The sequence below is a fragment of the Notamacropus eugenii genome, chromosome 6 (assembly GCF_028372415.1).
Source record: "Notamacropus eugenii isolate mMacEug1 chromosome 6, mMacEug1.pri_v2, whole genome shotgun sequence".
In the NCBI taxonomy this organism is placed as follows: Eukaryota; Metazoa; Chordata; class Mammalia; order Diprotodontia; family Macropodidae; genus Notamacropus; species Notamacropus eugenii.
In genome coordinates, this window is record NC_092877.1 from 211,253,994 (window position 1) to 211,264,997 (window position 11,004).

Genomic DNA, 11,004 nt, shown 5'->3' on the forward strand with positions numbered 1-11,004 from the left:
TAGCACAAAGGCATTTAATAGTAGGCTTGTAGAATGATAAATTGTACCCCAAACTCTGATATGACTGAGCCTACAGAGTCCCCAATGACAATAGCAGTAATAATGAAAAATCATATTAATATAGGACTTTAAGGTTTACAGTGCACTTTGGGGACATCTCCAGACTTAGCTCAGCAACCTATGAGCTGGTTGTAATTTGGATCACCCATCTATATTTTAAATCACTATGGTAATCCAGACTTTTAAGACCCTATGGAGCCATCTGGTTCACCTTTCTCTAGAAATAACCCATATGTGGATGTCCTTCAAATCCCCAGTTGCCAGGAAATACTCAGGGATCTCATAATTACCATAGATTCTGAACATGTAAATCAGGATTACAACTTTCCAGCAATGTCCTTTAGCTCTTAAGGTGATTTTTTTTTCCAAAACAGTTAAGTAAATAATAGTAAGCTTTTGCAAGACTGTAAATATTTTTGTAGAAGGAAATTTGAATACTTTGTCTCATTTCTAAAAAGTCAGTGGTTGGTACGTATAACTTAAAAGTTTCCTCTCAGATATAAATCTATAATTTTATGATCCTATCAATATGCCTAGAGCAATTATCATAATGAACTTCATAGCAAGAGACCTTTATGCTAAATTACTTGCTTTTACAACCCTTTCCTCACTACTACTTAATATTTAATAACATCAGCCCCATCTCCTCTTAAGATGTTCAAACACTTTCAGAATGAGACTGATGATAGATTAATGAAATTTTCTATTTTAGAGGTAGAGAATGCAGCAGTGACTGACACTGTCCCTAAAAACTGAGCTGAGTGACTTGGCATTGCAGATCTATACTTAACCTGCCTCATGGAGGTAAGAGTGCCTACCACAGATAGATGCCACAGACTATTTTTGAAAAGTCCTTGTTTAAAATTCAACTTTTAGAGGTAAGAGTACAAGTCAGAACACAGAATTTTAGAGTTGGAAGAGAACTTTCAAATGCAGTCCAGCCATCTGACAGATTAAGAGACTGAAGCCCACAGGTATTCAGTGTCTCACCTAAGGTCACATAGCTAGCAAATAGCAAAGCTCACAGGTCTACAGATTCACACCAAGGGAGTTAGGGTCATGGTGTTCCCGTGATCTAGAAAATGTAAATCTAAAACTGTAAATCTAGAAAATGTAAAATTTTTTGGCCCTCCCGTCATACCAGAGAAGAAGTCTGAATTTTTTTCTGTTTATTTTATGGTGTATTTACAGCACCTTATTTTAAAATTTAGATTAAGTATTTGGTTATAGGCTAAATTATACAATACTATACATATATTTTATGAATTTCTGAGTTTCTAAACTTTTTCTGTGTCATCTGCTGGCCTTTGCATGTCTTCTGCGACTTTGACAAAACTCCCCCAAAATTCCCATTTAATTTCTTATGCCAACCCACAATATATCAAATGCATGATGGGGAAAGTCGAAATGTGGAAGGGATAACTGTAGTCCTTTGGATTGGAGTATATCACCTCCCTCCATATACAAAAGGTTTATGTCTAATGTATACAGACAAGGATACAAAAACTTAGATACAATAAATGACTTTGTATAGCCAGTTAGCTAATCACAGGGCCAGGTCTAAAATCCAGATTTTCCTTCTTCCTAGCCCAATGTGTCTTCCAATTTACTAAACCAATTCCACGAAACCTTTATAACTACTACGTAAAATTGTTTTGGGAATGGACCTGTAATTTCATTTATGTAGGGAACTCCCCCGTGAGGAAACTCCCTTGACCCTTGCAAATCAGCACCTGTTCTGCAACTTAATAATTACAAAGATCTGCCTGGAGCATGGAAAGCCAACGTGACTGGTGAATGGTCACAGGGCTTGTATGTCAGAGGCTGGATATTAACCCAGGTCTTCCTGAAGCTGAAGTTTACTTTTCACCCACTATGCAACATTGTCTCCCTTGCATGAAACTTACTATTCACTAATTTGTTCAGTCAATTATGTTGATTCTTTATTAGTCATTATTATTGCTACAGCCTACGATGCTCTCTGACCAACTCATCTGACCAACTCATTTTCTGTACCATTTACTTTCTATACTACATAATCTAGTGTTTGATCTTATTCTCGGGATATTCTCTAAACTCTGTGTGTGTGTGTGTGTGTGTGTGTGTGTGTGTGTGTGTGTGTATACCTTGTCTCTCCACCAAAATTACACCATGTTCCTTGAAGACAGACACAGTCATATCCTCTCCTCTCCCCAAAGTACCTAATATAGTAGTGGATGCAGAATAGACACTTAACAGATAAGCAACTGATGTGTTTGATGACTAAGATTTCTTAAGAAAGTGAACACGTGACATGGCTGGGTATCCATTCCACTGGAGAAATAAAGCACTAGGAAGGTTCAACCAACAAAGCGCATGTACACACAAACACACGTAGGATTCTAAAAAAGCAGGAAAAGCAGTGGGATGGTATACCACACATTATCCTTCCCCTCTGGCCCCCCAAAATCTACTGAATGCAAGTTTGGCGTAAAGGATGGGGATAAAGAGAGGATTCAGATTTAACATAAATTCTTTACATTTACTAGCCAGCTGTTGGGAAATTATGTGGGGAAATATGTTGAAACTGAACTCAGGCTTGCTTATTTTATCTTTAATGAGTTGTATATTAAATGCAGTTACTGTGAACCAGATGTTCCCCTCAGTACAACCCCGTTCACCTCTTCTTTTGCAAATAGAGAGGAGGCACAAAGGGAAGGAGAAAACCAAACACAGGAAACTGTTGCAGACATGGTACCTTAAAATCACATGCTCATAAAACAGGGTCTATGGTGTTCCATTCAATCACTATTCAGAGTCATCTAACCAAAATGCATCTCTTCATTCCTATGTAAAATGAGTTAATTAGCAGCCTGAGTGTGGTGGATGGAGAGCTGGCCTCAGATCCAGGAAAACCAGGAAGTACCCATACTGCAGGGGTGGGGAACCTGCTGCCTTCTAGATCCTTGGGTGCTGCCTTTCTACTGAGTCCAAGTTTTACAGAACCAATCCTTTTATTAAGGGGATTTGTTCTGGGAAGTTTGAATTCAGTCAGAGGACTGCACTTGAGGAACTAGAGTCAGGCCCCTGACATAGTGGCTGTGACTCCATAAGTCACTTAACCTGTCAGTGTTCTCTCACTGTAAGTTGCAGCAAGGATTCCAACATGGAGGAAGTTTCCTTATCCCACATTTTTCAATATTAATGAAATCATAGTTCTACTCTTTATCCCTAATTGGCAACAAGTTAATTTAATTAAAATGAATTATATTTATCACTTTTTTTATTATTTTCAATTTGAATATCTATTAGGCAACAAGAATTCCCACAAATTGCCTTAAAAGATATGGCTACCTATATATTGCTAGTGACTCAGTTTTTTGTTTGTTTGTTTGTTTGTTTTTAATAAAACAGTGAGAAGTGAACAGATTTCTGGCTCAGGAAAAAAGGAGGTTATCATGTGTCCAGTATATTGGAGAGAGGATGCTTTTACAGGGAAGGGTTAAACTGGAGAGGGCCTCTAAGGTCCCTTCCAACTCTGAGACTCTGTGGTTCTGTGAAAATATTCTTTCTCTTTTTATCATTTTCTCCAAGGATGGCTGAGCCTCTGTTTTTCTTTCCCCCTGACTCCCAGGCCAGCAGCAGAATTTGCAGATAGGTTTGAAAGAATCATATAACCCATGTTTTCAGAAAGCAGGACTTCCATGGGTGCATTTTCCTAATTCCTGAAATGCATTGTTGACTCTTTTTGTAGAGATATGGAAGACAGCGGCTAGTTGCCAGATTTTATTTTAGGGAAGACTATCTATTCTTTTGGGTGGAGAATTGGAAAAAATGGAATATGAAAGTTTTGAGTATTAACAGAAGGATCAGCATCTCTGTGGGCTCAAAGGCAGATCTCCCCCCTTTGTCTAAATTCCTGTGGCATCAGCCATCTGCAGCATGCATTAAAACATCTGATCACTAACAGTCTCATATTCTCTTATTTTAGGTCTTTACGTCATAATTCCCCCCAATTGGAGACTGTAAGTTCTAGAGAAGATGTACTTTATCTTTGAATCATTCATAGCAAGCAATATAGCAGGACACAGCACTAGGTGCTTAATAATTACTGACTTGAATTGTCTTAATTATTAAATGCATTGAAACTGATTTAAAAAAAGAGAGAGAGAGAGAGAGAGAGACAGCTGCCTCTGCACGCTGAAATATGGGCTAATCCCCCCTCCCCACGCAGAACATCTGCCAATTCTGGTAGAGCATCTCATCTGTTATAACTGCACACAATTTTAGATAAACTAGGTAAATTTACATGCATCTCTGCTTTCCAACAACTTGCAAGAAGGAATATGCAAAGTTTCCAGAGAATAAGGATTTCAGAAGCATTCAAAGGTTGATAAAAGTAGTATTAAGATAGTGTTTTTATTCTCATTATTTTTATGATTTTCGTTTTCTTGTGAAAATTGTGTCTGTTACTGATTTTCTCACCAAATAATTTTAAGGATGTTTGGAGTGTTAACTTTATGCCTCTCTATGTGTTTAAAAAGTATTCATCTAGCATTGCAGCCAGCTAACAACATCCATTAGAGAAGCCCAAGTTTGCAGTTGTACACTGCTCTGGGGTCACAATTGATCACAAGGGGGGTTGTATCACCAAAACTTCCTTATCACTATTAAGAAAACAATTGCTGCACATGTGATTTTTCCTCATAAGAAGAGCTTTTAAAAAATACTTTACACTATTGCCACAGATAGAAAATACAGTCTTGATAATATTACAGAATTATTTCTTTTCCACTTAGAGACAAGGTTTCTAATTTCCTCTTTTTTGCCATTACATTTCATTCTTTAAAAAAAAATGCTCTGCAAAAAAAACCTTAAAAACTCTAAAAATACATATGAGAAAAGTACAAAATATAAAATTAAAAGAATGTCCTCCTATTCTATTTCTCCCTCATCCCATTACTAGCTCAAAACAGGACAAATGAGCATAATGGAAGAAACACACCAGCAAATGCTTTACCTAATTAAAGACATCTGAGAATGCTTAGCCAGCCTTAAAACTTTCCTGAATAATGAGTGCCCTTCCCCAAAGCTAATAGTTTTAAATTGTGAATTGCTAGTGTTGAGCTACAAAACTGCTTAAATATTTGTTGTTAAAATTATTTTGGTGAAGCAGGGTATAGTGGCAAGGATTCAGATCCTTTAAATTTTAAAGAAAACAAGCACAGACTGCATGCCCCTCCCCCTTGTCTATCATCTCAACATTTGAGATGCAGTGAAATTCAGATTTTTTTCATTTTAAAGGAAAAATTATTCCATCTCATAGTCTACTTTCAAGCGAATCAGAATTGTATGCACTACAGCATATGCTATTTGATATGTACAGCAATATTTTTTAAATGAATAACTTTGTATAAGAAAAGAAGTAGATTTATAATTCCTCTGACATCCCTCTTGATTAGGAGAACTTTTCAAAACTGAGGTTCTACCCCTAGAAAGTCTTTTTTGAACCATGGATATTTCTTAGTTTATAATTTCATCATATATGATGACAGGATGATCTTACACTATAATCTCTGAAAATGAGAAAATAATACTCAATTAAAGTGATTGTTCAATGACTTTAGAGGGCTGGGTCTCAATATTAGCATTCATTTTGATACTTTTTATTTGAGACTTCTATAAGCCTAACTTATAACCCTCTACTTTTTTTCAATAGATGAGGTGATCTCTGAAGTTTTTAAAGAATACCTTTCCATAATCTAAAGAGAAATATTAACTCGAAACCACTGATTACCAAAATTTACTAGTTAAAATAACTCTAGAGGCCTATATATAATAGTATACATTTCTAGAAAACTGTGTTTGCTATCAACACAAAAGATTAAGTTCCTTAAAGTATTGCTTTTAGAACCTATAACAAATATTTTCTGTCCATAATTCTGCTAATTTATCATTTAGTTTCAGTACTTCTCATCTGGTTTTTATTACCAGAGATACTGATATCTAAATGATAACAAAGTCTTTGGGGTTTCTGAAAAGTTAGTTCCTACTCCTTTTTTCCTATCTTAAATCACAATTCTATTATGACATTAGGATCATTTACAAGCAAAACATTTTTATTTCAAGGTCAGGCAGAATAGGATGAACTCATTTAAAAAAAAAAAAAGAGGGGTCATTTTTTACGAAGTTGTTCCCTAGCAAGAAAAATATGAAAGCATGTGATATGGTTCATCTTTGGATCCCCCAAGTACTTGTAATAGTGAGCGCTTTTCTATATTGTAAGTGCCCCATAAATATTTTCTGATTCTCATAATCTGCTATCAATAAAGAAGATTTGTCTTTTAAAATGAAAGAAAAAGGACATATTCAAACTTATTGGTGAGTTCTGTAACAATGTATCTTTCTATAATATTTGACTATAAACGACTTGTGTTGTATTATGATTAAAGTGCTACTTCATTATTTGGAATGGCTAATATATAGTATACAAATATTAAAAATATATAATTCATTCTTTTCCAGACATCATTCTAATTCTGAAGTGTTCAAATTTAGATATTCAACCTTTTTATAATCATTATTCACTAGTTTTAATGCTGTTTCACAGAAGAAAAAAATTGGAAGTAGAATTTGACATTTAAAAGAGGGAGCATCCTTTGTGCAGTCCTTTGCACCGGATCCTCCCTTTTCTCATCTTCCTGTCCAGCATGAAGATAAACTTTAGGCTCTCAAAGATAAGCAGGTCAAAGTTCGCACATATGTTCCTCTGAATGAGTGAGTGTGCAGCTTATTGGCTGCAGACATTATGAGTAACAGGGTCTCTAGGGCTAGATCAGTTCTGCTCGGATCCAAGGTCTAAATCTGGGAATAAAATTCAAGCATCTTAAACCAATACTCACACGTTTAGGGGTTTTAACTGAAGGGATCCCAAGATCCTTCAGACTACAGGAGGAATTCTTGCTACATCGAAGTAATTAACCAGCTTTTGTTGCGTGCACGCGGGGGAGAATTACAAAGTAACCAGTGCGTTTAGACCCCCTCCTTCTTCTTCCCCCTCCCCCCAAAAAGAGAAAAGTTGAACTGTTGAGCGTGACCGAAGGTTTGGTCCCGAGAGTGGCACTTCGGGAGACGGTGCCGCATCCAAACGGGTTTTTCCGGTGGGGTCACGGAACTGGAGCCCCCTCGACTTTTTATAACGTCTGAGAAGCAGAAGTCATGGCCAGTCTGCGCGGGGGGACTCTGGTTCCCTCCCAAAGCCGGAGCGGTGGGCGGCGGTGGCAGAGGACAGAGGACGGACGCATGGCTAGGTCTGGACGCCGCCGCGCCTCCTCGGGCTCCGGGTGCCCCCGCCGCCGCCTCGGAAGCCCCTCGGCTCGCTCCGGGCCCGGCCCCCCCCGCCCCCTCCCCACGTCCCCCACACAATGGCGCCTTTGGAGCTCCCGCTCCCCGGGTCTGGGGGAGCGCTGCTCACCCCGCAGAAGCCGCACGCCGCTTTCCGCGCTGACCCGGCTCTCCGAGGGAGATCAGCGCACAAAGGAAAGTGCGTAGGGCGAAGTCCCCAGACCGGGCGGGCTGGCCGGGAGGCAGGCAGAGCGCCCCGGGGCAGCGCGGCCCCTCTGGCCGCTTCCCCGCACGCCCCAGCAGCCCCGAGGTTAGGTCATTGTGCCCGAGCACATTCAAAGGCGTTTCCCGGCTTCGGCAGAGGTGGTCGAGCCTTGGAAGGGAGAGGAAGGGGCGGGGGGTGGAGAGAAAATGGGGTGTGTAGATGTGTGTGTGCCCTCCGGTGAAACACACCATCCGGCCAGGGCTGGCACGATCAGTTCTGTGGAGGAGAGCAGGGGGTGGGGGTAGGCAGGGTGGGGTGCGGTGGGGTGGGGTGCGGTGGGGGGAGCGCGGTGGAAGGCGTGGAGAGGAGATATTGCACTTACTTTCTCTATGGTCCCAGGGAGCAGGCGGTCCAGCAGCCTGCAGAGGACCACCCCATCTTTCAGAGACGACTGCAAAAAGCCCTCCGGGTCCGAAATGGTTTTTTTGGGCGACTCCAGCACCCCCAAGGTAATCAGCCACGTAACGGTCTGTTCGGCGGAATTCATAGCTGCCGGAGGAAGAGGAATCCGCAGGGAAAAGGGAGAGAATTGCCCACGGAGCCGCCTCTCTCCCCCCGCCCCCCCGCCGCCTCTCTTTTTTTTGGATCCCCCCCTTTTGGCTTGTGGTTTCACATTGGAGCAGCGGCGGCTGGAGCTGCTGATCCCTCCTCCTCCTCCTCCTCCTTCCCCATGTAGATGCAGATGATGACGATTGGCTTTGCGAAATCCAGCAGGTCCAGTTTCTCCCTCTCTCCCTCTCGTGCGTTTTGGCAGACTGTCAAGTGCCTTTTCATTATATGCACATGAACCTGCATCAGCAGCAGCCACAGCCGGGCGCCTCCTCCTCCTCCTCCGAGCCTTCCTTCAGCTGCTGTCGCCCAATGACATCACTGACAGGAGGAGAAGAAAAGACGCCGTTTGCCACCAGCTCCACATCCTGTCATCGTCTTAGCGTGTTCTAGCCATGAGCACGGGCCCTAGCAGAGGCGCCCGGGGGGCGAGGCTGGGGTATCCGAGGCGTGCTGGCGTTCCAGCACGACCCACAGATACAAAGACGTGTCTCCAGAGCCAGTCTGCAAAGGTTTATCCAGCAGCTGACGTCCTGGACCAAGTGCCAGTGTAGAATGTGGTCGTGGGATAGAGGAATTCACAGATCTAGACGCTAAATATCTTTAGTTGGTCAGGTGTATATCATGTAAAGTCTTTTTTTGGGTATAGTGTGTCTGTACCATCTCAGCCAAGGAAGCACCGTCTGAAAGAAGTCCCTTTGACCTCTAGAGAAACTAGTTCATTTTCAGTCGCGGGTGGCAGCCTTTTATCCTCGAACTGTACAAGTGCGAGGTGCCCATGTGCACTTTCCTTTATACAATATGTTAACCATTTGCGCTTCTGCCTGGGCAATTTTAAGGAGACACCATCTGGAAGAATCTTCCTTTACTCCTTTCATTCTCTGTCCTTATGCCTCACTCCTTTGCTTAAAAAGACTTACGGTTTTTCGATTTTTATAATGTGTTGTTAAAAAAAAAAAAACCAACCACCCAAAGTTTCCCATAATGCTCCCTCCTCCTTTTATTTATGACAATTTTATTTTTTTTTTAAATGTGAGTGGTGAGGAAGGGGGCCCCAAATACGTGGCATTCTCCTCACTGTTACAAATCAACAATCACGTAATATACTTTTTTTTGCCATGTCCATGGGTCTAAATTGGGCAGGAGTGGGTTTTCAATAATGCTGTGTGTCCCTGTGAACGTGAACTGCAATCTAACTCAGTACAGCTTGAGTCTTGTGTGTCCCCTAGTGGAGGGTTGGTTAATGTGGCTTGCTGGCAATTAGTGGCCCCTTCTAGAGGTTTGGGTGAGGACAGAATATCTAGTAGAAACTTGGTAGTTATTCCATTTTAAATGGAGATATTCGATCCAAAAATCTAGGGGAAAAATCAGAAATGGTATTACACAGAGACATAAGGAAGACTTATTTTGTATTTAATCAATATTGGGTTTGATTGATTTCTTAAGTTGGTTTGGGAGGAATGTCACAGTTAGATCCAGTCAATTTTTTTCTACAAAGAACTTTAAGAGTAGACATGGGGCATACAGCCCATGGTTAGCATGTGGGAGCATGGTGGGGATGGTCAGTTAGGAACTGGTATCATTTTTCTTTCTTTCCTAGCCTTAGCTTCAAAACATGCTGTGTAAATGAAAAAAAAAAAGACTTATTTAAGAAAAAGAAAGAAATGGCTAATGATATTTACACATTTCTTTCATCTCCATACGGTTCACAGGAGAAATCAAGTCTTTTATTGAAATAGAATATGCTGGCTAAAGCATTGGCTTTCCTTTGCTACATTTATTTCCACTCATTATGTCTACAGTCTGCCAATGTTTTCCTTGTTTGCTTTTTTTGTGACTTTCCATAATGATAGTTTATGGAAAGGACTGGAAAGCTATATAAGATTTTTAAATATCCAAAAGAACTTTACAATGCTCTCCCCTACCTCAACTTCTGCTTTCATTCAGTACTCCACTGTTGTAGGCAATTAATACCATTCTTCCTATGTTTTCTGGTTCAACTTTACTGCCTCTATTTCCTCTTCATTATTTTAATATTCATTCACATTTGTATGTAAATACTCAAAATAATGCCAGAAGCAGCTTGATTTTTTGGACAAAAATGGCAATAAATACCATATTGTTTTCATATCAAGGCATCGAATCTGTTTTTATGTCCCTATAATTATACAGAGAGGCAGTATGTCATAGTGAATGCAGAATTGGCCCCCAAACCAGAAAGGCCTGAGTTCAAGAAGTCCTACCTTTGGTCCATCTAGGTTATTCAACCTTGGGCAAATCATTTAACCTTTCAGTACTGTAAACAGTTCTCAGACGACAAGCCACAGAGACAGTCACAACCTGAATTGGTAGACGGAATTTCTTCATCTGGAAATTCCCTATTCTAATGAAATCAATCAGTCACCTAGTATTTTTTAAGCATCTGCTGTATTCCAGGCTCTAAATGATGGGAATACGAAGAAAGGCAAAATGTAGTCCCTGCTCTCAAGAAACTTACAGTCTTGTGGGAATGGGGGAGAAAGCATGCAAACAGCCATGTACAAATGATGGATACAGAATAAGTTGCAGATAACCAACAGAGAGAAGGCACTAGCATTAAGGTCCACTTCTTATCCTCATGATTATGCTAAATAAACATAAATTATGCTGCTTTCCTTATATGATGACCAAGAAAAGGGAGGTAAATATCTGGTCCAAGAGTTTTAACCAAATGCTAATTATCAGTATTATTAACCTAAGCTAAGATTTCCAGAAAAATCTTTCCCTCCTCCCTTGTATTTACTACTATTAAGATGATCCACAGAAGG

General features: G+C 40.4%; 1 protein-coding gene and 1 long non-coding RNA gene across 7 annotated transcripts in view; one reads left to right on the plus strand and one right to left on the minus strand.

The window, feature by feature from the left end:
- ARHGEF7 (Rho guanine nucleotide exchange factor 7) overlaps positions 1-8,208 on the minus strand; it is a 311,991-nt gene extending 303,783 nt beyond the window's left edge. For 3 of the 6 annotated variants that reach the window (XM_072621952.1, XM_072621953.1, XM_072621951.1), the window contains exon 1: positions 7,971-8,206. In XM_072621952.1, the coding sequence (XP_072478053.1) occupies positions 7,971-8,135 (165 nt within the window). In that variant the 5' untranslated portion in view covers positions 8,136-8,206. Of the gene's footprint in view, positions 1-7,970 lie in introns of all 6 variants that reach the window. The other 3 variants (XM_072621961.1, XM_072621956.1, XM_072621962.1) reach the window with 3 other exon arrangements.
- LOC140512657 (uncharacterized) lies at positions 7,597-10,323 on the plus strand. The gene is made up of 3 exons (XR_011969869.1): positions 7,597-7,746; positions 7,988-8,097; positions 8,325-10,323. It is a non-coding gene; the product is annotated as an uncharacterized lncRNA (long non-coding RNA).
- Positions 10,324-11,004: the final 681 nt, after the last annotated feature.